The sequence below is a fragment of the Macrobrachium rosenbergii genome, chromosome 43 (genome assembly GCF_040412425.1).
Source record: "Macrobrachium rosenbergii isolate ZJJX-2024 chromosome 43, ASM4041242v1, whole genome shotgun sequence".
Lineage (NCBI taxonomy): Eukaryota > Metazoa > Arthropoda > Malacostraca > Decapoda > Palaemonidae > Macrobrachium > Macrobrachium rosenbergii.
Window position 1 is genome coordinate 32,879,857 of NC_089783.1, and position 25,535 is coordinate 32,905,391.

A 25,535-nucleotide genomic window follows, 5' to 3' on the forward strand; every position below is an offset into this window, starting at 1 on the left:
GCTATAAAAGCCGCTGAATACATCTGAATTCCCAGACACAATGGACAGTGAGGGGATCAGCTGCGACTTCTCCACAGACCAGAAGTCCCAGGGACTTCACGAGTTGCAGAGTCAACTGAAGGTCCTCCAGATACCTTCGCCGACGGCGACGCCGAATCAACCAGTCGTCCAAGTAGAGTGAGATCCTGACGTGCGACAGGTGCAACTGCATCGCAACGTTTTTCATGAGACGTGTAAACATCCTCGGAGCAAAATGTGACGCCAACAGCATCTGGTGTTCCCAGGCGGTCACCCATCCAAGTACTGACCAGACCCAACGTTGCTTAACTTCGCTGATCGGACGAGAAGCGGTGTTTTCAACGTGGTATGGTCGTTGTGCAGAGTCCAAAGCAGAGAGCCCTGAACTGGTACGTCTAGTCCCCCAAGACAACCTGAGATACTTCATCGAACGTGGATGAATTGGGGCGTGAAGATAAGTATCTTGGAGATCCAAAGATACCATCCAATCCCCGGATGAAGGGCTCCTAGTATTGACTGCGAGGTCTCCATCTTGAACTTTTCCTTCCGGACCAAGTTGTTCGACCTGTTGACGTCCAAGACGGGTCTCCAGCCTACTGAAAGTTTTGGGACTAGAAACAATCTGTAGTAAAATCCCGGGGAACACCGAGTCCAAGACCTGTTCCACTGCTCTCCGCTCGAACATCTGTTCGAGCAGGTCAAACAATTTTCTGCTTGACAGGAAGGCAGTTGGGAAACAAAAAACAAAGGAGGAGGAGACAGGAAGGGAATCAAGTAACCTCTCTAACAGTAGGAGGGACCAAACGTCTGCCCCTCACTCTTTCCAGGCTTGTGCAAAATGAAGCCTGGTTGCAAAGGGAGTCTGGAGATGAAAGGAGTCACTTGCTACCTCTCTTGGAAGTGACATTCCTTCGGGAAAAAACTCTCTCCCGTGGTGCGGGTCTCGTGTTGCTTCCCATGGAAGCCCCTTTGTTAGGCAAATATTTAGCTTTCGTTTACTTTTTGTATCATTGAGATCGGTGCAATCGTTATGAAGGAGATGCAGTTTGAATGTCGATAACTTTAGTTTTGAGAAAAACGATATTTTTTGCTTCTCTGTGTATTTATTTGCTTGCTGTTACACAGTTTGATGTTTTTATGACATAATGAAAAGCCAAAAAATAGACCTGCAAAGTAATATAACTTCGCTAAATGAAGCTAAATGAAGCGAGTGTCAAAACACGGCTCGGTTGGGCAGGGCAGCGACGTTTTACTTAGTCAAGCTCTGAGCTGCTACTGACTGACTGCCACTGACTGCCCTGCGGCATTCGTGTCTTTAAGCTGATGCGTACTAGGTCCACAGGTTGCCATAGATCGCATTAGATATTATTATTTCATAGCTAAAAGGAAATTACCACCGATATACTGACAATATCATTACATTATACGAAAAATGTAATTTGACTATGATAGGGTTACTGTTTTGTTTATAACTCCTAACTGTGGCGAACTTTTAAATAAAACTTTCTGAGAAGATAGTCAGGATATGTATGATGCCATATATAAAATATCCCAGAAAATTTTATTTCCGATTTTTTCGTCAAACGCTCCCCTTAAGACAAAGACAACTGCGAAGGTGGAGAGAGAGGAGCCGAAGGTTGAAAAGTCTCAGGAAACAGATCCTTAAGAAAAAAGCCAGTCTGAAATCAGAGGAAGAAGAAGACGAAGAAGTTTCTCTTCATACAAAGGCTGTGACGAAAGAGGATGTTCTTCCGCAGCTGGAGGGTCTTGAGTGAGTGGAGAAAGTAGTTCCGATTCGCCGATACGTAAAGCAGTTCCGATTCGCCGATACGTAAGCGGGAACTCCCGCGAACGAAGAAGTCGTCAACTAGAGTACGTATAGTAAACATAAAAAATGTGGAACATTTCACGATTAGCGTGTCATCCTTGCGCAGGGGCCATGCTAATCTTCTCTGTATCGTTCCAATTTTAGTATATGTACTGCCGAAGCAAGTACTGGCTAAATTAAGAAGGACATCAGATGTTGAAGCGGGTAGTTGTGCGACATGATGAACAACTGGAGCGGCGTCAACACAAGACTTGAAGCTATACGGCGAAGCGAGCACGGAGCGTCATGGCGTGACGCACGAGAGGCTCCGTGGCAAGTACTAGAAGAGAGTCACAGCGTGGCGCGCGGCGTCATGGCTAGGCGCGCCGGCGTCAAGGTGAGGCGCGCGTGAAGCGTGAAGCGCCACGAAGAGCAAGACGCGCTCCTGGCGCGAGACAAGAGAAAAGGCCAACACCTCAACTCGGGAAGACGAATAGGAAGCCACTAAACACTCTCTAGAGCGACAGACGAAGCCCCAAAACATCTAGCAGACGAGGAAGATGAAGCAGGAGACGAAGGTGAAAGTCTGTACCTCTTAACAGGCAGATTCGAATCTTGAAAGGTTCACGAGCATCCAGCTGTTGTTGCAAACCCAACAAAATCTTACGCGTTGGAGAAGCAACTCTCTCGGGAGAAGGGCTGAACCTGAGAGAAGGAAAGGGGCGAGAGACGTATACTTCCTTCCACAGGGGAAGAAGCTCTAGCCCTCGCCTTAGCGCGACAGGGGGGTCGAGTAGCGTCATCATTCGAAAAACACTTTATTCTCTTCTGCAGAGGAATATCCACGCAACTTTCGGGGAAGAGCACAAACGTCTAGAGGAAGAGGACGTGAAGCGTCCTCTCCTCTAAGCTTCTCTTAAGAGGGCGAGAGTCCAACCGAGAGCTCCAACCCCGAGGCGGGGAGGACGTGTCGGAGGACGAGAAGCAATCCTTCAGGATGCGTGCCTGAGCACGATCCCTGGCAGCCTGGGTAGCGTCATCAGGACCTGCCGAAGGGACGCCAGACCGGTGGGAAGCCTCCGTAACCCTCATGCGGCTTTCGACATGCCCCCTCCCTGGTCCTGGGAGTTCGACAGAGGTCCAGGCCTAGAGACATTATAGGGCCGATCTGACGCCCCCTCCACAACACTAGGGGCACTAGCACTAACACTATGCGTTTGAATTGCATTCACTTAAGTTTCAAGAGCACGCATTGACTCCACACGAGAGCCAGGGAATTACCTTCTGCAGCAACAAACTACAGGGTTAGTACTAAAATTTACTACAGGGTTACTAGCAGGAGAAAACCCTGACTGTCCATCTAAGGATGCATTCTAGGAGGAAGATTTCCTCAGCCTATCACGCTCCAATTTAAGCATATAGGCTTCATATTCTTCCACTCACCCTCAGACAATCCCACACATTCATTACCGATTATCATAGAGCATTGAACACCCTTACATATCATACATAAAGAGTGAGGAACTATCAAAGTCTTGATAGCCTCACCTTACATTCACCCAAGCTACAGACTCAATAGCTAGAGGTAAGACATCTTAATTATAAGAAAAGTCAAAAGCAAAATAAAAACGGTCCACAATGAGCGTATGCCAAGTCACAGATCCAGTTGAATACCAAAAAACAACCAAAATACTTAAGTGACAACAAATTTCGAAATCCAAATGGCGGAGGAACTGACAACAGGTGTTGACAGTCCGGCGACAGAGAAAATCTGAATAGAAAATGGGAATGGTTCCTGATACCCGCCTCCCAGCGGCGGGAATGGGTACTAACCACCTGCCCGGCCACTGCGTGTGCCGCGAGTTTTGAAATTCTGTCGGACTTCGGAGAATACAGCTATATATATATCTGGCAGGTAAGTCTCATGAACAAATCACTATTCTTCACTAGGTGTCAGATGATAAAAAAACCACCATTGCTTCACTTTTGAAAGTCACCGTAATATATAATGCTTATGCTCATAGATATATGTATACAGCTTTGGATGTAATGAAAACTACAGAATTGGACTATAAGTATAATCAAAGGATGTAAGAATTTACACAATGAATGGACCACTAAATCAAAGTTGAATCATTTTTATTGGTTAGATTTCTGAAAGCCAGTTTGCAAACTGTATTTCCAGTAGCTGGGTAATCAGTGTGTAACTTCATAGAACTATTTATGCAGTTTGCAAAATGTATTTCCAGTAGCTGGGTAATCAGTGTGTAACTTCATAGAACTATCTATGAAGTGAAAATATTAAACCAGTTTGTGCATATGCTTTAATCTCTCAAAATATTTCCATCTAATGCTTCTTAAGACTCATCAACTTCACTATAAGGTACAGATACATCAACGTTAAAACGGCTCATGGGGCTAAACAACAGCACCTTACTGATTTACACCAACTTGGACACACAAATCATTTGCTCAATGTGAGATACAAAAACAGTTGGATTTTTTTTCAGTACCTATATGAAGATATCTAATGATAAACTACATTTCTCTCTCTCCTGTATTTCAATAAGTTTCGATCACTGTCATTCCAAGTGAAATGTACCACCCTGATGTATAAGGGAAAACAATTTAATTTCCTTGAAAAAATTATCTTTTACTATCTTTTGCTATAAACTCAACTGATATTCTTGAAAAATACTGTAGTCCATTTCATGCACATGAAAACAGTCCAGACATTTCACTACATCTTAAAATGAAGACTAAAATGGCAGCCAGTTGGTAGTGTTGCACCCAGCTAGACAGATCCCCAGGTCTCATGCAGCTATAGAAGTAACTCTCCAAGCTGCTTCATCTATTTTTGTATGAAAAAATATACCATTTTTGCTTGGCAAACAGCCACTACTGATACTTTGCGTAAATTACAATCTAGGTTGGAGAGATGAAGTCGAAAACCCCCAAATTTGCCAACTGAGACCTAGAAGACCTACCTGAAAGTTCTCAAGATTGTACTTGGGCATCAGACCCTGTATCTTTCAAGTTCATTCTGAGATTCTGAGCTACGATGTCCAACTTCCTCTTTGCACTCAACATGGAATGCCACAAATTGGAAAGCCCTATTATATTTAGTCACTCCCAGGAGTGACTAGTATAGCAGAAAATAGCCCTTATCCATTAATTGTCATTTAGAGGCTATTAATATAAAGAATTAGAGAAATCTACATAATTGAAAATGCCATAGTGCATAAGAAGAAGATTAAGCCCCTAAGGATGGGAGGGATCTTCTGATCCCCAATAACTGCATATGAAAGTCTCCAGTTCAGATTACTACTGTATGTGATTATTGTTATTTTGCTCCAAGATATTTAAATGAATTTTGCAAGGAAAACATTCCAATCTCTTGAATGTGCCACAAATGACTATATGGCAGCACAAACACCTCAGCTCAGGATACGAGAGAGATTACGTAGTGTGACTCGAGATGACATTGGGAATGTACTATATCTCTCCATTGCAGTGCATCTTGTATATATTTGTCCTTAGGCACTGCAACACCTTATCATACCTTTTATTAACCTAATGTCATCATGCTACAGACCAGCAGTGAAAACCAATCAAATACCCTTTTTATATCAACTACTAATAGGCTGCCTATTATATACAACATATACACAAAAAATATATAGGGTACAAAATACTGTATTAAAAGGATAATTACTAAACTGACCAAATATGCAAATACAGTACCCAAATACAGCTTCAAGTGTGAAAAGAAGTAAAAGTAAATGCAACTCCTGCCAACAAAGAAACCTAATCATAAAACAAATATCCTAACCTTAAGCTTACAGAAAACCAAATTCAAGTTAACCTTGGAGCAAACCAACTTTATACCCTTGGATAATTAACTAGAACTTCCTAAAACCAATATAAGCAAACTTTCAGTAATACACAATGTATACAATGAATGCCAGCCTACCACCTCATACATACAAATGCATAAGTATAACATCATACTCCCTTCACATGTAAGACCAGTATTTATATACTATATATACTATACATATATGGCAAAATATTCTCCATATGGCTGTTAAAATTTCTTAGTCTTCCAAAAACTAATGAAAACTACTACATCAACTAATGGCCAAACTGCATGTAAGTGAAATACACAACATGCCAAGAAAATGAACAAGAAGATAAGCTTTAAAATAAAAATGGATAAAAAGCCTGGGACCTGGGTATCCACCCATGATTGCCCTGTACTACCAGCTGACAGACATTTTCATTTAAGCGGGACTGAAGCATCTGGGGTGACTTCAAGTGCGTAAAATTAATTAATTAAACTAATGGGTTTGCTGGATAACAAATCAAAATTTGAACAATTTTGATGCACCTATCAATTCTGGTTGGATGTGCTAGCAAGAATGGTGAGAAGTATAACTTGAAAGGAAAATACTGTTTCTTACCTGCCAAGTTGTCCAGCATGTAGGAGAGCAGCTTCAAAGTTCCATTGGTCTCGGAGTACACAGCTTGAATCTCCATCGTCAAAGGGTTGCCTTTCAGCCCAATATTTTGTAAGTTGAATAACTTACCAATTTCATATGGCAGCACTCTTAGCTGGTTATTGTTCAGGAGCAACTCCCTGTGTGCAGAAAATGAAAACTTGCTTCACAATTACAGTTGCAGCATTTCTCAGAATATAACGTACTTCAGTAAATTAACACTGAAAATCATAGGTTTTTCCAATACATAGTTCACATACATCATGTCAAAATAATTTACTTACAAATCCTTGCCAAATGACAGTGATCTTCAAATTTATATCTTATATGACAAATCAAAACTATAAATTTAATGACTACTTAACTAGAAAAGAAAACTATGTTATGCAGATGATGGATATTGCAAGGTGCACTATGCGCAATGAAGTTCATGACACTGAACTCCAGGACAATAAGATTTTAAAGGCTAACCAATCTCATATACCAATGCATAACTAACTCTGTACCTTATGTTGCTGAACATTTGACTATACATTTACTTGGTGCTGCCTCCAATTCCAGGTTGCTTTTTTTTTACAGCACTCAACAAATAGGTCAACTAATACTGCTAGAAACTAAGTACTGCCTTAAAGGCCTCTAATATGAAGAGGAGATGATATCAAAACAACATCGTTCAATGATGGTAACAAAATCTTTGTTCCCTCAACTTGAAGTAGTTCACCCCCCACAACGAAATTACTGGTATTTCCCAACTAGATAACATAAGTTTTGTGAATCATGTCTCCACTTCACACATATCAGACCATATGCAAAAATATAAAGATCTGTATCTTTGGATTTGTCTTGCAGAAAAAATTAATATCAAATAACATGACAGAGAAATGCATTTTGTAAGATATTGAAAGTATGAAGTGGTGGTGCACATACTTATTAGAGGTGCTAGAAATTAATAAGTAAAGATAAGAGTTTAAGGAAGGTGGTCAACTGGAATTACCATGATGGAGATAAGAGCTTGATGAGATAGGCTATACAAGTTATGAAATTGCAATGAGAAAGATGGTAAAGGTATTGTTATTAAATAACAACCATGGGAGAAAACTGGGCGGAGGACTAGTTACAAAGTACGCTGTACATACAAGCAGAAAATAAGCTCACAAAATTGACAAAACTGCCTTTTTCTCTAGTACATGTGCATAAAGAGAAAAAAATATTCTGTCTTGAGATAGAAAAAACCTTGAAATGGCACAAGGAGAGAAACAAAGAAACATCTCTACTAAAGACATAGGGAGAGATACTGAGGGCAAAACAAATTATTAAAGCATTTGTATTTTTCATAGATAAACAAACCAAAGCCTTTTATATGGAGTCTCTTCAGCATGCATGCGTGAATGCTCCTGGTGAAACTTTAAAACAATGGTACACCATGCTGGAGATGGAGGCAAGTGTGGGAATGCCCTCACTAAACCAACACTACTCAATTTTTCCTTCAGCTACAGGGACAAAGCAGACTGGTTGAGATTGTTAAACTATAAAAGGTTTTGGTTTTTATATCCAGTAAATATACAAATTGCCTCGAAAATTTATTTATTCATACTGGGATACAACCACTACCTTTTACAAGAAGACTTTCCCCTTAGAAAGGGGGTAGTCCACACAACTGACGTAAGTCAGATTCCACCTGAAAATGTCATGCTCCTTGCTGCACTTGCCATGCTCCAGGTTGCACATGCAACCAGGGACGACATGACTCCTGAAAACTCTTACTGGTCTTGCAAAAACTTTGGCCAGAGTAGCAGGGCTCTAGGTGAGAATGCCCTTTGTATGAGAAGGTGCTCTAGCAATGAAAAAGAGAAACATGACACCCTCCATAGAATATTTTATGTCCGCAAGCAACATATTGTGGCCATTACCAAGAACTAGTTTCAGGATAAGCTCTACTATGTCCCCCCTTTCGCTTGTTAAGAGGGAGAGGACATAGAGCAATGCATCCTATGACTAAACTAGAACTGGGTGTTTGTTATGTGCTCACCTCTATCTCATCTGATTCCAGTACTTCAGCCCAGATATCTACTCTTATTAGTGGAAAGGATAAAAGAAGGATCCAGTCACTCAATATTCACTCCTCCCAACTTATAACAAGTTTAGGTACTCAGAAGAAGATTTACTTCTGTCTGGCTAGAACTTAGGTGACTACACAACTCTTACGCTACAAAACTTATAATGCAGTTACCACAGGTCTTAAGGAGAGGGTATCCAAGGCTTTGTGGGTGACATTCGGCAAGTAAAATGAAGTAAAGGTGGCTTGTCTATGCCTGGCTCCTGCCCTCATTACCAGAAGCACCAAGAAGCTCTGAAAAGCAAGATACAAGCCAACACCACTGACTTCAAAGTGTCCTCTTGAGCAGAAAGGGAGGCCAGTTTCCTCTGGAGAGGAAGCATAGGCTCACTTATTAGCCTCAAAAAGCTAGAAAGAAAAATTAATCTTTGGCACCTTCTTCTTAAGCCTACTTTAACTAATGAAAAATCTCATACACTCCATCCTCAAAAAGCAGGTCCTATTCAGGTAGTGCTTTATGACATAACCAGGTAAAGAAGCATCTCGTCTGGGTCTCTGCCAATAGTCTCAAAGGGAGGCTATAAAAAAACCCTAATCTTTTGTCTGAAATAAAGAGGTTCAGAGTCTATGCTATAAACTTGGGAATGGAGAAAGAAAAAGATCCCCAACCCTTCCAGTGACAAACATATGAGAAGCCATGCAACTCCCTACCTGGTTGTGGAGGCCAAAGCCAGGATGAAAACAGTTTCAGGTGCATGAGTATGAACCACCTAACTGTTGTTCAAGTACGTGGGCTGAAGACCTCACACTCAGAGAGCAATCAGGTTGCGCATGCCCATCTCCAAGCAACTCCTTAGAGGTACAGGGAGAAGATATACCAAGCTGCTACATGCACCCAGCCAACAAATCAAGCAAGCACAAAGCTAGTGGAATGTGCATACTCATCCAAATGCGAGCTCAAGAACTCACAGAGGGAACAAGATGGGGGCAATCTTCTCATCTAAGTAGGCACAAGCAGGAGAAGCCTTAGACTTCCCTTTCTTCTTCATCCATCTATGTGGGGGAAGAATCCAGGGACATGGAGGAGGACCAAGACAAGCTCAGGAACGTGGAAGACAACGATAAAGAAGACAAGAAAGAAGAATGTTGAGCACAGAAACAAAGATGTCAAAGCATCTAATTGAGGATCAGCTACTGGGAGGACTACTACTACAGGAGGTTCTTCCTCCTTTACAGCAGGCGAAAGTAAAGGAACTGCAGACACAATATCAGCAGTAGACACTACACAAGATAAAGGCTTATTAGATAACTTTTTTCTCATCCACCAAGCTATCAAGGAATGTGGTCTAAGATGAATTACCCGGAAAATTCAATGTGGGCCAGGTCTTCCTGTACTCATAGGACATCTTACTAGTTCGGGAAAAATCATCACCAGAAGTCAAAGCAACTGCTGGGGAATGCCATCCCATGCAGTGTCCTCATCTTCTGAGGGTAAAGCATGAAGAAACCTCTCTGGAGCAGGAGAGCAATCCTTCCAAAGGAGCAAAACTGTCTTAGGTGGCAAAGGAATGGAAGCCAGTGGAAGGGAAGATCTAGAAGGGATCAGTGAAATTCCCAGTGGCGTGTAACACCCTACAACACAGGCAAATGCCTCTTGTCCTTCCTCCTTTTCCTACTGAGGAGAAGACCAATTCACGCTTTAACCCCCAAAAATTGAACATTGCTGATGTGGGTCTACCAAGGTGAGAGACGAAATGATCACAAGGCTGTCCAAGTCCCTCACACCAGCATTGCCCATGTTTCTTCTCCATTTTAAAAAACATAAGAACAAAACATAAAAACAAAAAATGTTAAGGTAAAAAATCAATAAATAGTGGTACTCATCTAAATTCAACATTTAAACTGGAAGGGAGAAGAGTAACAACAAGAGGTTTCTACAGCAGCTGAAGAAAAAGTGACTGGGAAGGCTAAGTAGAGTGAGGAATGAGGACATAGCCCCAATTCACCATCCTTTCCCACCATGCCATACCTGTTTCCAAGTTTCAATGACTGCAGTAATATATGCACTGTAGACACTTCATATAAAACACAATGGTTTGTATTCCCCAAAGAAAATTCAATTTAGTTTTATACAGGGTACTATGGATGCAATCTACAATGTAATGTAGATAAAGGAAAAATCATTAGAGGGCATCATCTATTTGTGAATCTGATTAAAGATATCTGACTGAGTCCCATGGGAAGTGGTGCATCAGAATGAAATATTACTTAATATGATTAATCTAAACAAAGAAAATGCACATGTACAAAGAATAAAAAATAAAAGGCAGAACACAGTATATAAAACTAAATGGTCTAGGAATGAGGTCAGACACTGTATGAAATACTTCATGATTTGATGTAAGTATGGGTTTATGTCAAGAAATTGCACTGAATGCTTAATTACTTGAGAGAAGAAATATTTTTGATCATTAAATGGAGTAAAATGGTTAATGACGTCACTGGATGACCTGGCCATATTAAAAAGATAAACAACAGAGAAATATCAGGTATGACAACAACCTGAAAAATGAAGAGCTCAAGTTGAAGAGGAAAAAAACAGAAGTAACAATGTGTAAAATTGGAGAACAATTTCAATCTGACTAACTTATTCAACCACTGGACAAGAAATCCAGTTTTAATTACCTAGGTATGTGAAAATGAAAAAAAAAGTCTGAACATAAATAGGTAGTTAAAGCTTCTTGGACGAATGGAGACGTGTTTCTCAATGGTACCTGATAAGTATATTGCACAAGACCTTCAAAACATGTTCACATAATCATAAGAGCAGATGCAAAGGTGAGGTGTGGGGAGGAGGAGGATTGTAGGACAGGAGCTGTGTTGGATTAGTTATGTCCTTAAAAAAAAAACCAGAAGATGAAGAAATAGGGGAAAAAGAGCTAGTGCAATATGTTATGACTCAGAGTAAACTGGATGACCCAATCAAAATGGCATGAAAATATACACTGCAAGGAAGACACTAATGGCATAAAAATGTAAATTTACATTTTAAAAATGCATTATTTGCATACTTAACTATTGTTAAAGATAACTGTCTTCACACTAGCAGGTATGCTCGGCATTCAAAATAAAGACAAGGAAGATTGCTTGGCTGACCTGGAAGACTGTCTAGTTCACCTGTTCTCCATCAATTGTGTCTTGAATGTTTCCATATCAGAATTCTCCTTGACAATCCAAAAAGCTGTTTAAACTTAGCTGACAGTACTTCAAAAGTACATAAGAATCTCAATAATTACTTCAATATGAAAATTTATTTCTTGTGATTATGAAAGGCGGATAAGAATCTAGGTGTGACCAGTCATTGAGAAACATGTCCCACTGCCCAAGCCTGAGGGTCCTGGAAGGGATCGCAGTAAATCAGAGGCTTCTAGTTTTGCACAGTCACAAACAAGTCTATGTTCACTAATCCTTGAGGGTGCAGCGGCCATTCCGTTGGACAAATCTGAATCTTCTGCTGGGTTGGTCAACTAATATGTTGTTCTTCCCTAAAATGAACTAGGGAATGCGGATAACATTCCTTGCTTGCAACCATAGAAAGTTTTCCTGCCCAGAGGAACATCAAAGAGGACTTCAAGCTGCCATGATTCCCAATATATGGCATGAACACCACTACCACACTCTCTTACCAGGTTCTTGCAATGCTTCAGGTTCTTCCAGAGCCAAGAGCTTGGGATTGCTGATATTTAAGAGACTTTTCTTCTGATGACCACAACCCAGAATTTTCAGATTCTCCAGATATACCCGCAAACTTTTCACTAAAGCATCAGAAAATAATGTGAGTCTCGATTCCTTACTTCCCAAGACAGCATCCTCGAGTCTCCTACAGACTCATCAGCACCAAAATCAAAGTCAAACCTGAGTGGGGCTTCCCGTCCCAAGTCTTTTTCATATAGAACTGAACTAGTCCCATCCAGAGTCTTGACAGATTGACAAACTTCCTCAGTAAGGCCATGTGCCCCAAGAGAAAAAGCCACTGCTTTGATGGATGCTGCTTTAAGGGTTGAAATCCTCCTAAAAGAGACAAGATGTTATCTACTTGTTTCTTCAAAGGAAAAGTCTGAAAATGCCTCACGAGACCAAATATCGTCAACAGAAGGCAAATCATGGTCAATAAAGCTGCTAAAATAGCATCTAGCTTACAACTCAATTGAGGCACCTGCTAATGAAATTGAAGCCAAAATAGGAACATCATAGGTGGCAGAAGGAGGGGGGGGCACCAATAGCTGGAGGTACAGACAAAGTTGTAAGAAGTAGATCACAAAGTGAAAAAGTGGATGAAATAGAATGAGACAGATAAGCTAAACAACAGACTGAACTATATTATGATTGGAATGAATAACATAAGTCTTAATATCAGTTTTCATTCTCTTTTTGAATTACAAGCTAAGCTAACCTTAACCTCACTACTACTCGAGTCTGAAGACAACAACAACGCTAACTGGTGAAATGATTTATTCTTCCTGAAATAATCCTTTGGTGAGCAAGCCAAATGCCAAACCAATTGAGACAGATGAGGGGAAGATGTTTGAGGGCACAGAACAACCTCGCCTCTACAACTGACCTAGTTCCGTGGCATTGGACTCTTCCAACTTTTGCAGAGCAGTCTCTAGCTCAGCTACAAAAAGGTAAGGCCACTAACACCTTTCCTATCAAAGGGGACTGTGAAAAAGAGAACACTGTGGGGGATGCAGACTGTTTCCCCAAAATAAATTCAGTAAAACCCTTAACAGACTCTAGAATTAGACTAACATCTTGCTCTAATTTTTGAATTCGCTCTTCTTGAACCAAAGGGGGAGCAGAAGGGGGTGCCAAAGTTCTAGGCAGAAGTAAAGGTGAGGCAGGTGTAGGGGCTGGAGGGTAAATAAGAGGAGGAGGAGCTGGTAATGAAGAGGAAATGAAAGTAAAAGGCCTATGCCTTTTACTTCCTTAATACTTCAGTTTATCTGGCTCTCTCCTCTTCTTATATTTAAGGAATTTAATCATAGATTCATCTGCCCCATCCCCACACTATTCACACCTATTGTTGACATCACCAGCCCTTACAACCAATACAAACTGTGAGCCTATTGAACTCTATACAAAACATTCTGTTAATGCAGAATTCACTCCTGCAAACCCTGTTTTTATTCCTACTGCCAGTCAATCACATGAACAAAGCAAAAAACCTAACAATGCCATGATGTCACTAGCAAATGCGCAGAGCACCACAAAGAGCAGCAACAAGGAAAATTCTGATGAGAACTAAAACATTTGAGACACACCTGGTGGAGAACAGGTGAACTAGACAGTCATCCAAGTCAGTCAAGCGATCTCCTTTATTTTGAATGCCGACAGCACCTGCCGGCAGGAAGATATGGCTATCTTTAACAGTGGTCAAGATTCATCCCAAATAATATCTATTGTGAGGAAGACCCCACAGAAGTGGGTTACAGAGATTTGGAGTGGAGAGAGAAACAAATTAGCATGGACTGGAAGAGGGAGCTGCAATTAACTAATAAAAAGGTAAAACTTGATAAATGGCTCGAATTACTATGGAAACGCACAAAGAAATACAAGAACGGTGAATACATTGTAAATGCAGATGCATATCTTCAAAGTTTCTTACAGATTATTCTTAAAAGTAATTATCAAATACAAAACAAATCCTAAAATATACCTGAGACGCGTAAGTTCGCCAATTTCAGCAGGGAGACTGCGTATTTTATTACATGATAAGTCCAGATACATTAAATGTTCAAGACGAGCAATTTCTGCAGGAATGCGCGAGAGACAGTTGTCGTTCAGGTACAATGAGGTGAGGTGCTGTAATGACCATACAGCTGGACTTATATTTCGGATATTTCCTGTAAGAACAATGTTAAAACCATACTTAAGTTACTATTAACATGACTTCTAATACCTTGTACTGTAGTTCTAAATACAGTAGTTCTTCATATACAGTACAAGGGTGTGGGTATTTTATATTGCAACTTCCAGTTACAGCAAAGTGTGGTATAATGGCCAATTAAGACTTTTCCCTTAATATGGGGTGGAGCAATAGAGTAAATACAACAGTCCTTTCCACATTCATAGTATAGTATCTGAACTGTGGATGAACTGCAAGTGAAGTAAACTTCCATGACACATATGACTAAACAGATGGCTCATCAGCAGCATGCTGAACCCCTATACACAATGGCATTCACCCCATCCTTTATACTTTCCTGCATTTCCTGCTGATCATGAGCCCTTCCTTTCCAATTCTTGTTTCATCCATCTATCCAACCCTTTCTAAGTCTTCCTCCTCTCCTCCTCAGTTGTTCAGTTGTTACACTTCTAAATTGAATTATTTTCACAATTCTACCATCATCTATCCTTTCCACATGAAAAAAACAATCCCAAAATATTCTAAGCCTTCCTTTGACCTCAGCTAAACTTTTTCCACCATTTTATGTATTGCCACATTTCTTGCAATTTCAGTTCTTCACACCACAAACAGATCTGACAACCCTTTTTCCTTTGAATTTAAAACCAACACTTTTCTTCTGTAAAGGAAAGTTGGCTCATCAATCCCCCATACAGTCCCAAGGTGACTTTGATGACAATTCTAGTCTCTTCTCAACCTTCAGCACACAAACTTTTCTGGCTTCATCTATTCTTTATTCACCATTACTCTCATACTATCACAATCTGTAATATTTACTCCAAAATGCTTACACCACTTCCATTTTCCCACCATCCACACTAATGTTCATTATACCATCTTCCTGGTTTATATTTACCCCCCATAATGTTATTCTCTTTCACATTCCCTATCAACTTTTTCCTCTTGCTAAGACTTTCAAATTTCAAACTCTACTAGTTTTTGCAGTTCTTTCTCATGAGCCAAAGTAGTAGTGTATCACCTACAAATATCAACCATTCCACTCATCATTTACAACTACTACCACCAAGCTCATTATCATTAAGTCACCCAGTAGCCATCTGCTTATGCGAAAAGCACAACCTACCATATCATCACTAGCCGAAGATATCACTACACTCTGATGTCCCACACTTCACAACTGAATCTGCACTCATCATTCCATCCCTAAGCTTGCCAGCACTGACATAAGGATAATTTTCGGCATAAAAGTGTAAACTGTTTATAGCCATGTTTCCATCAGACCATAAAGGAAAACTTACTCTATCAAAGCAAGACTTCTTATGATACTACACTGCATACAGATATTCCTAGTTTATGTAAACAAATACTTTACACTGAAAAATGCTATTTTTGGAAAATATTAATCTTTTCATACAAACCCTCTCTTTTCACATGCCCATATTCATGGTCCACAAATTTCACTACATGATAATTCTCCGCTGAAGAAGATGGCAGTAGTCATACAGTTTTAAGTTCATGAGCTCTTTGACCAACCGATGAACCAACAAACAGGGTACAAACAGATAATCTTGTTTTTGTGTATTGCAAGGGAAAGTCTGTGCATAAAAATTATATTTTGTTTTCAAGAATTGACACATTTTCACAAAAATCTCAAATCACAATTCAGGTTGATGTAATAATCTGCAACAACTCCCAAGCTGACTATGGCACCTGAGTCTGCCTCAATACTTACAGAATTGGTAGAGCAATAAATTACATAACAGTAAGGCAAACCAGGGTGTTGTGATAGGCCAGCAGAAACCATGAGAAATACAGGGTGTGATAAATTGTCAGCACCTACTGCTGAGTCGAGAGGGCCTTGGAAATCCCTAAGACTTGGCAAACTTTGGAAAACTAACAAAAAGGAATAAGACTCGCCAATATGTTAGATGCCGCAGTGAATACTGTCCAAGTATCATTTTCTAGGGTGCCATATTAAGAAATCAAAGTTACAATGAGGAATCTGATGAATCACCAGAACCATGAAACTTCTGCCCACTTTAATCTGTGCTATTTCACTATGTGAAACATTCCTGTAAGCTTTCAGAATCATTTGCCTACACCAACAGGAGTATGGGACTTAACTACTAATTGGCTTTCCCAACAAAAAAATAAACCTGGATACAGCCTTTCATGGGTCAAGATTTCCACAACACTAAATGCAAAAGGCTCTAGAAGGGCAAAGAATAAGATATTCTGTGTTTGGTTTGATCTCTACCTAGCAAGATTCAAAACAACCAAAGAGATCCCAATTTGGAGGCTTGTTGACTTCTTGGAAGGCACCTTCTTAAAATGTTGAAGCATCATCTTTAACTCACTGTCATAATTGAATGACGGCTGACAAATTCTTGTTCACTTACAGCTGCATGGAATTAACTTTTCTAAGGAGATTAGATGACCAATCAAGACTTCCCTGGACTTCATTGGATACTGGCCAGGTGAAAGGGACTGCTGATGTCAAAGGCATTCCAGCAGTAGATGGATAAGATTTCCTTGGAGTACCTGGGGTCCAATGTTGTCCACTCCAATCAAAAGGGAATATTGAAGGCCTCTAGGTAGGTACAAAGCTGCTCAGGTTCCTCACTGCAAGTCTGGTAGCTGCAAAGTCCAACTCACATTTGAGGTGCACACCTCAAAGAGTTTGGGGTCTATAAATTCTACAACCCTCAGTTATGTACAGTACAGTCAGAGGCAGATAGCAAGTTCAAAAACTCTTTAAGAGCAATGTCCATCTTTTTCAGTACAACACTAACAAGCATAGAACACCACACACAATGAAAACCAAAGCTCTGTCAAGTGAAGACATTGTGTTACTGCTTTCAAGATACATCTGAATTATCTGTTTTTGATGAAGATGAGGGCACTTGCAGTGCCCAGATCCCATTCCTACCAATTGGCTATGGTAATGATCTTAAAGTAAGCACTCCCAAGATTGACTGACTGATGTATAAATGTTTTGTCTAATGACCTGACACTGGAACTGCTAGGTTATTCAGCACCAAAAAGTATAAATTAAGTTTGCTACAACAAAATGTAAAACATTCCAATGTCTTTTACTGTATTCCATTACACTACAGTACTGACATCGATGTCATTTTAAAATTTGTTCTATAGCACCTACAATATGGTGTCGCCTTCACTCCTCAACAAACTTAGGACAGCCAATCAAATGTGTGCTCTATAGTAAGGGGGGGTACCACAAAGATCACACATTTGTGGACTGTCAAACTGCAATAGGAACTTGTGCCACATACTGTATTTATGAACTATCCTTAATCTTCGGAGCCTTGTCTCAAACCCATGATTGCTCTGATAGGATGAAGACCAGGAGTCAAAGGATGGACCACCCGATATTTCAAGTTCTTTATTGAAAACTGCCTCCAATTTATCATTCTGTCTGATGTAAGATTGGATAGGCCATTCCATATCATGTGGAAAACCAACAGATAATCAAAACTATCCAGTTTTGTTGCATATTTGGCATGCTTATCAGCTTCTTCATTTCCTTGGACACCAACATGGACTGGTACCCAACAAAGCTGGACAGATTTGAAACAGGAAGCGAGCCAGCAGAGCCAACTCTGAATTCTCTGTACAGTCAGCTGGAAAGGATAAAATGTTTAGTGGCTGTTAGTGCTACAAGAATCTACATAAATAGTAAAGTAATTGCCATCAGTTTTATCTGCAAGTTCCATATTTTGGAACAGCTATAAATTCAGCTCTAAAGACTGAGGAATTGTCAGATAATTTTGCTACAGGGGATTACTTATTTCATATAACTGCAATAACACCTCCATCCCGGGTATTTGATCCGTCTGAGTATATATTAATGGAGTCTCTGTCACGAGCTAAAAACTGAGATTTTACAACCTCCTCAGATAGATTCTTCTTACTTCTGCTTTTGGGCTGATTTTTGGTTCTTGAACCATCGATTCTGGAACATCTGAAAATTCCATTTTCATAATCTTTTGTCCTTTCAAGGAATTATCATCCACCTCTTTACTGATAACGTGGGGGTTCACTTGAATTGGGAACGTTTCAAGTTTTTGAATTACATTCTCCAAGGATGTATTTAGTAGGATTATTAGATAAACTTTTCAATTTATATGTATTTACGAATCTGTGAGCAAGATTTCTCTTCTTAGGTCTAGCTGAAGCTGATCAGTATCTATGTACAGTATATGCTTTTAGAGAAGTGGTTCTGAAAGCTCCAGTGCATATACATGACTGCCGCAGCTTATTTTAGATCTACATAATGCATTATACAGCGTTTAAAAGACACTTTATCTACTTCCAAATTAAAACACTAAACAACTTTTAGGATACCTAGAAGCTTTTCAACTTTTTCCTTAAGAAAGTTTACATGTGAATCCAAAGTTAGTGGCCAGTCAAATGTTAATCCCAGAAATTTCACTTTACCTTCACAAAGAAGAATGCTACAATTCAACATTAGAGTATCTGGGACCTTCTGAAACAAACTGCTAGAGTTTTGTAATCAGAAAACTTGAGAGCATTTTCAGTGGCCCAACTGGTGACAGAATCAATGGCTCTTTGGATATGATTACTTGCTATCTGCAGATCAAGAGCAGTCAAGTAGCTGGCAAAACCATCGACAACAAGAAAACTAACAGGAGCAGGGACTGCTATGATCATGTTAATTGCCACAGGAAAACAAGCAACACTAAGTACACCTTTCTGGGGTACCCATTCATATTGCTTGTATAAAGATATTTTATTTCAAACTTTAACATGGCATCTTTTTGTCAAGAAAGCTTTGATATATTTCAACATGTTACCCTTTAGTCAATTAATGAAATTTCTAAATAATGCCTAACCCCAAAGTGGTGTCGTAAGTCCTCTCCATATAAAAAAAAACTATACCAATGTCTAGCTTTTTCTCAATAAATCCTAGTTGTATCTGATTTGAGATATAAGGAGGTCTAGAGTAGTTCTGTTCTTCATAAAGCCAAACTGATTTTCTGGTAAGTTCTTCTTTCCAAAAACCTTGTTAGAGTTATTGGTCTATAACTTGTTTGTTGCAGGCCATCCTTTCCCTGCTTGCAGCTAAGAATTAAAAGCCTAATTTTTCAGCTAATGGGAAGGACCCATATTTCCCATATTTTATCACGAATCTCTAACAAGAATGCCTTAGCTTCATCAGGAGGATTTTGTATCTTTTTTCTTTCTCTTTAAATATTCAGCTGAAAACCCAAGAGGCTCCAAAGGGAAAGGTGATAAGTAGATAAATAGAAGGGAATGGAAACTTAAACCAATATACCTGTAATTCACAAGATGTCAGCACAGAGCAGGAATAAATTTGCTCCCTACTTAAATATTTGGAGATCAGACAATTCTACAACTGTACTAGGCAAACTATTCCACATTCTAGTTGTAGCCAAGATAAAACTTCTAGCAAACAGTGGTATTAAACCTGATACTAGAAAACAACACACTGGTTGCAACATCAGCCTGCCTACTGTTGTGGGCAAAAACTAGTACATCAGGTAAAGAAGAGCGCTGAGGATATTTTGTCATTGTAGTACCTGTTATGCAACATACATAATGAACTCGCTTTCTTAGTCACAAGTCAAAATTAAGACTGGGCAACAAACTTGACTAATGATAACTATTCAAGAGTGTAAGATGAGAGTCAGCACTGAAAGACCACAAAGGAGAACAACAAACCAAACACGGAAGAACAGTGTTAAAACACCTAGATATAATAGCTGCATCCCAAAACATTCTAAAACATTTCCACAGGATAAACTTTTTGAGAAGCAGAGGAAGCAATATTTCGTAGAGTCACAGACATTTAAAAACATACCATTTCAATGTAAATCAGGATGCAAAGGTTTAAGTGTTCTGGATCAACCAACTATCATACTTTCAATTTTAAAAAGGTTTATATTCATGCCACAAGGCCTATTCCACTCAAGAATACATGCCAGATCTCTACTCAAGGATTCTGTAACAACAAACCTATGGCACAGAGAAAGAACAACAGCTGGAGAGTAGCATCATTAGCATAAACAATCAATTTGTTCTCAAGACCTTGCCACGTGTCACTAGTACAGATGACTAATAATAAGGGTCTAGGAAAAGTACCTTGAGGAACACCTGAAATGACATTACTAAAGCTACAGTACTGGCATCAAAATAGATCCTTTGGGTTCTGCCTTTAAAAATTCAAAATATTAATAAAAAATCCACTAATTCCCAATAATCTCCTGGGGCAGCTTCTTCTGTGGTAGCTAGGGCATGCTGTAACTTCCCCAAATTGAAAGTGACATCGTATTATTCCAAAATGTCAAGTTCCAATTGAATTCCTAATTCAGAAACTAATGACTTTAAATCTGGTGGATTACGCTTGGGTTTTGAGATCTCTGAAACATGTTTCCCAAGCCTATTAGTAACTCCCTCTGGGTCCATGATTAATTTGTCATTTATATTCAACAATATTAAAGGGGATGGTATGAATCTCCCAATGAGTTTCTTTTTCCATATCACACCCAAGGAAGTCTTAACACTCTCTACAGCCCTGCCTTTTCTAGCTATAAAAGCTTCAACCCACAGAGAGTTAAGGGCACTGAAATCTCCCAAGTTCAACTAGATTTTCTAAGCCTGAAAAGGTAAAGTTATCATCTGGGCCAAGTTATATGGATTGTATCTCCATCACTGTCCTCTCCAATGTCTCTTAACCAGTTGTTTATATAGAGATGAATCCTTATCCCTATAAGATGACATCACTCCCATATGGGCACTAACCCTTGTGAATACTTGTGGCACTGTACACAGGCCAAAGTAAAGCAAAACCACCTTGCACTGATATCCCTTCCCCACAACCACAAAGCTAAAAAACTTTCGCAACGGATGATTTATCAGAACATCAAAATAAGCATCCTGCATGACTGCTGATATCTAGCTGTTCTGTTGAATCACTGCTAGAACCGTGCTGCCTGACTCCATGGAGGAGAGGTAGAGATGAACGAACTTGTTCAGGTTTGATATATCCAACAGTCGACGGTGCAGAATCCTGGATAATTTACAAACATGTTCTACTGCTTCCTTCTCTAACAAAGAAATTACCTCCATTTGTAAAACTAAATACAGTACTTCTGATTGTTAAGATACAAAGGGAAGGCTATCAGAGATGCCAACAGCATAGGGGGAACTAAAAATGCAATGACACAGCCCTTCAGTAACCCCCCTACCCAGGGCTATGTCTCTAGGTCCCTCCAAACAGACCAGAATACATGCAGTCAGCCTCCCACCAAAACCTACAGGATGAAAATTCACTTCTTAATCAAGTGAGTAGCTTTACTCTTGCTGAATCCCAAAGTGGAGCCTCCAAAGGGCTTAGAAGCAGAAGAGGAAGCTTGCATGAAAGAGGAATGAAAGATAACCCTGAGCTGGTGCAAAGAAGCAGCAATCATACTGAGGGAAAGCTCAGCTAAAGACAAAACCTCAGTGACTATAAATGGGGACCTAAACTAATTCTCCACCTCAGAATTAGTCTACAGCACTTTGCAAGTCTCAAGAGCACATTTCTTTAATGGATAAAGGCTGGCGAAGAAATCCGAATCTTGTACTGAAGATGGTTTCAGTGTCAGTAAAGAGCCTGCTTCATATGATGCAGCCCTACATGGCCTAATAAAAGTAGTAAGGTAAGTGCTGACAATCTTAAAGAATGCCTTGTGCACCAGAACAAGAGAAATTTCATCAAAATGCGCCCTAATCAAAGAAGAAAGCCTAGATTTCTTCAAAGATCAAATGGGAACAGAAATGCTCCATAAGAAAAGAAACCTAGTCTCCCAAATATCTTTCCTCAACTAACTGCAGATAAAGAGAAGCAAAATCCTCCAGCAGATGCCTAAGCACAAATTTTCCTGAACCAAATGGGGAGCAGAAGGCACAACTAAGGAAGAGGTCTCATGTCTAGGTAGAGGAGGAGCTGAGGGGAGAGCCAAAGGTGGAGTAGTAACAAGCAAAGGTGAAGGCAATTGTGAAGCAGTCGTAACAGAACTATGTACTATGTTTAAGGAATTTAAGCTTATCCTTTAACCAATCCCTACGCTACTATTCTCAGGGCCACTCTCTTGACCCCTACCCCCAGTACAATGTGCCTATCTAGTTCACAAGAAAACATCTTGCTTGCATAGCAATAATTTCTACATAGCAGATGTTCTTGATAATTTCTACAGAACCTGATGTTCTTGACTTTGTTTCCCTAGAAGAACAAAAGCCAAAGATTACAATACAGTGATATAGCAACAACCAAACCAGCGAACACCGACAGCCACCTTCTGCAGTGGCATGAAGTCAGACATAAGCTAAAACACTCAAAACACACCTGGCAGAAAACATCTGGGTCAGTCAACGGTTTACTTTATTTCTGACAGCAACCTGCCTACCAGGGCAAGATATAGCTATTTTTATAGTAGGTAAAATTCATCCCACACCAGGAAGGTTATGAAACTGCTATTTGACATCCTTATATTTTTTCTTGATATCCATAAACTTCCAAATACCAACAGGGCCTTGATGAATGTATTAGTCTGAATAAATGAGATTACTTGTAATTGGAAATTCACTGTCACTTGTACAATAATAAAACCCTAAAAGCAGGGTTGTCAACGTAAAAACTTATGTTTTGAGATAAGGCCTTTACAAATTTTGACTTTGAATGTAACCAAAATTATAAAAATTATGCCAATTTGTAGTTTGGGGTATTACTATTAAAAAAATTTTATTTTTATTTTTTATTTACTCATAAGTGATGATCCCCATACAATTTTCAGTTGTCAAGCACTTGCTCCTCCACTGCCTCTTCATGTAGCAGAGTATTATTCTAAAAAGAAGGGATTTCAGAAGAGCCCATCTACTCATTTTTCTTATTCTTTCATCTTCCTCTCTCTGATGCCTCTTTTTTACTTCGAGAAGACATTTCTGCTGTTTAAACCATGGTATGGTAATAATTTGCTTATAAACTTTGACAAATAGGGTCAACACAAAGACAATCTTCTGCTGAAAATGTGTACCAACCTTATCAACGTTCTGTTGCATGCTGAAACTTGCTCATAAAAGCCATGAAATATGTTTCCTTTCTAAAACAACAAGAAAGCTGACACTTTGAATATTTACTGGGGTCTAATTCTATATAAGGCTGTGAAATTTACAGTATTGTAATAATCTATATCACACTAACCTATACGCATCACTGTTCAGGTTTTTCGAGCTAAGGTTAGAAAATACCCCATTACTATAAAACTAAGGTAAATCTATATACAATTCTTCATATAGACATTCATAAATTCCATACAAAGCTACAGGAATTTTTTCTGATAATCACAAATTTTCCTGATTTCATCTTTTTCAGCCAGTTGATCTCCTTAAGCAAAATATTTCCTTCTTTATTTCAAGATGCCTGACTGACCCAAATCTTGTCTAGGCTATTTTTTTTGCCTTTGCTATTCTTTAAATATCCTTTTCACCCTCCTTTTTTCCTACTGCAAACAGACATCTCTCGTTAATGGGCAGTAGGACATGCCATATGCTATAGGTCAATCTTAATTACGAAATTGATAATTTTTCAATAAAGTTTTTTATGATATCTTAATTTTTAAATGATTTCAAATTACAACTTTACTAGCACTGACTAATGTCTGTCAATGAATGACTTCATGGGACAATCTTTCTTCTCCCTACCCTTCTCATATAAGCATAGGAGCGTACCCTGGCAGCCAAGTGCCAAACAAGCAGGATTTCAGCTCTGACACTCATAAAGGCTGTTGTGTTAAGCCTGATGGCATGATGCCAAAGCTGCCAGAAAATGTTCTTACATGATGCCTCTTCCACAGGCAAACATAATGTATAATGACACTGGAGCCAATGTCAGCTTTGCCAGACTTAATACGTATTATCAATGGGTTAAAAAAAACTGAACTAAAAATGCTTTCACTCTATTTTACATGATTTATAAGTAACTGCACTGCAATCTGATTATGTAATAATTTCTTGAATGGAAAGGAGCAATAGCATGTGCTTGCTTTACATGGTCAATGCTGCATGAACATTTCTCAAGAGATATCACATTGCATAATATAAATTATATAGAGCAAAACTGACTACCATACCTGTTATCTCAAGTTCTGGCCAGTAAGATTTCTTGCCTGAGCCAAATTCTTCTTGCCCCATGATGGTGTGTGACCGCACCCGATGTGGTTTAGGTTCCTTGCCTTCCTTGGGAGTTCTTGACATTTTTCAGGCTGGAAGAAGAAAATTTGATGCATAAAAATACCATCATACTGCATTGCATTTTGCAACAATTAAGCACTCAAAATTTAATATTGAAAAAAATAAATTTACTAAAAGCACAGTACTGTATATTAAATACAAGACAAATAAGTAAGAACTAGGCAGTTTGAAAGAGAAAATGCAAAGTAAAAACTGCAATGAAACCAGTCTTATATGATCTTTGTTGCACTTGAATTAGGTCAAGTTAAGGTTTAAATGTGTGAATATTGCACTATCATCATAGTAATTTGACAAAACCACAAAGTCACAATGGTTGACTCACTGAGGTTACCAAATACAATTTAATCTAAACTGAGAATTATTTAAATTTACAAAAAAAAAAAAAATTAGCATACGTTAACTTTAATCACAACGCCTTTACTTCTACGAGTTTAGATAAGAAATCAAAGCACCTTATCAACAGCTGAATGATAATCTGAAATTGTTTGTACTGTAATATTAATATTCCATTAAAAAACTACTAGACTCCGTAAAAATGTATCCTTAACAATCACTCATATCTCAATATTATGGTATACAGTACTCAATTTCAGCTGGTGTGTGTAGAGTTTAATAAGGCAACATGTTCCACTCAAAATACAGCAGCTTATGTAATTCCAAGGTTCAATTATCAAAGGTGACTAGAGTCATTTACAATCATTACCAAACTTTTAATCTTTGTAACATGATACTGTTGGCTTACTTTTTTGTTGCTACATACTGTAAAAAGAATTTTTTCCTGCTGACAATTGTTTTAACTTTATCACTTAAATTCTACAATGGTATCCTATCAAGTATTTTGCACTGGAGAGCCTGAAGTGAATATGAATGGCTAAATATGTCTTGTTTCAGGAATATATTATTTGTTGGGGCAAAGAGTAATGTTGTATCTCTCCA

At 39.1% G+C, this 25,535-nt stretch overlaps 1 protein-coding gene and 2 non-coding genes across 3 annotated transcripts; all 3 read right to left on the reverse strand.

Annotated features, from left to right (window-relative positions):
• Positions 1-259: 259 nt before the first annotated feature.
• Positions 260-378, reverse strand: LOC136829086 (5S ribosomal RNA). The gene has a single exon (XR_010850287.1). It is a non-coding gene; the product is annotated as a 5S ribosomal RNA (ribosomal RNA).
• Positions 379-1,908: 1,530 nt separating this feature from the next.
• On the reverse strand, positions 1,909-2,014 carry LOC136829079 (U6 spliceosomal RNA). The gene has a single exon (XR_010850282.1). It is a non-coding gene; the product is annotated as a U6 spliceosomal RNA (small nuclear RNA).
• Positions 2,015-5,723: 3,709 nt separating this feature from the next.
• On the reverse strand, positions 5,724-24,602 carry LOC136829038 (CCR4-NOT transcription complex subunit 6-like). The gene is made up of 6 exons (XM_067087424.1): positions 24,479-24,602; positions 14,166-14,283; positions 12,235-12,451; positions 7,672-7,814; positions 6,289-6,464; positions 5,724-5,737 (listed from the first exon to the last, which is right to left on the reverse strand). Exons 1-6 carry the CDS (start codon positions 24,600-24,602, stop codon positions 5,724-5,726), a joined length of 792 nt encoding a protein of 263 aa, XP_066943525.1.
• Positions 24,603-25,535: the final 933 nt, after the last annotated feature.

Bases quoted from the DNA above. Each gene is read 5' to 3' on its own strand.
- LOC136829038 (XM_067087424.1), bottom strand. From the start codon at position 24,602: ATGTCAAGAACTCCCAAGGAAGGCAAGGAACCTAAACCACATCGGGTG. The intron at 14,284-24,478 runs GTATGGTAGTCA...TTGTTCTTACAG, and splicing joins GCCAGAACTTGAGATAACAG to GAAATATCCGAAATATAAGT. The intron at 7,815-12,234 runs GTAAGGAATCGA...TTGTCCCTGTAG, and splicing joins CGAGGATGCTGTCTTGGGAA to CTGAAGGAAAAATTGAGTAG.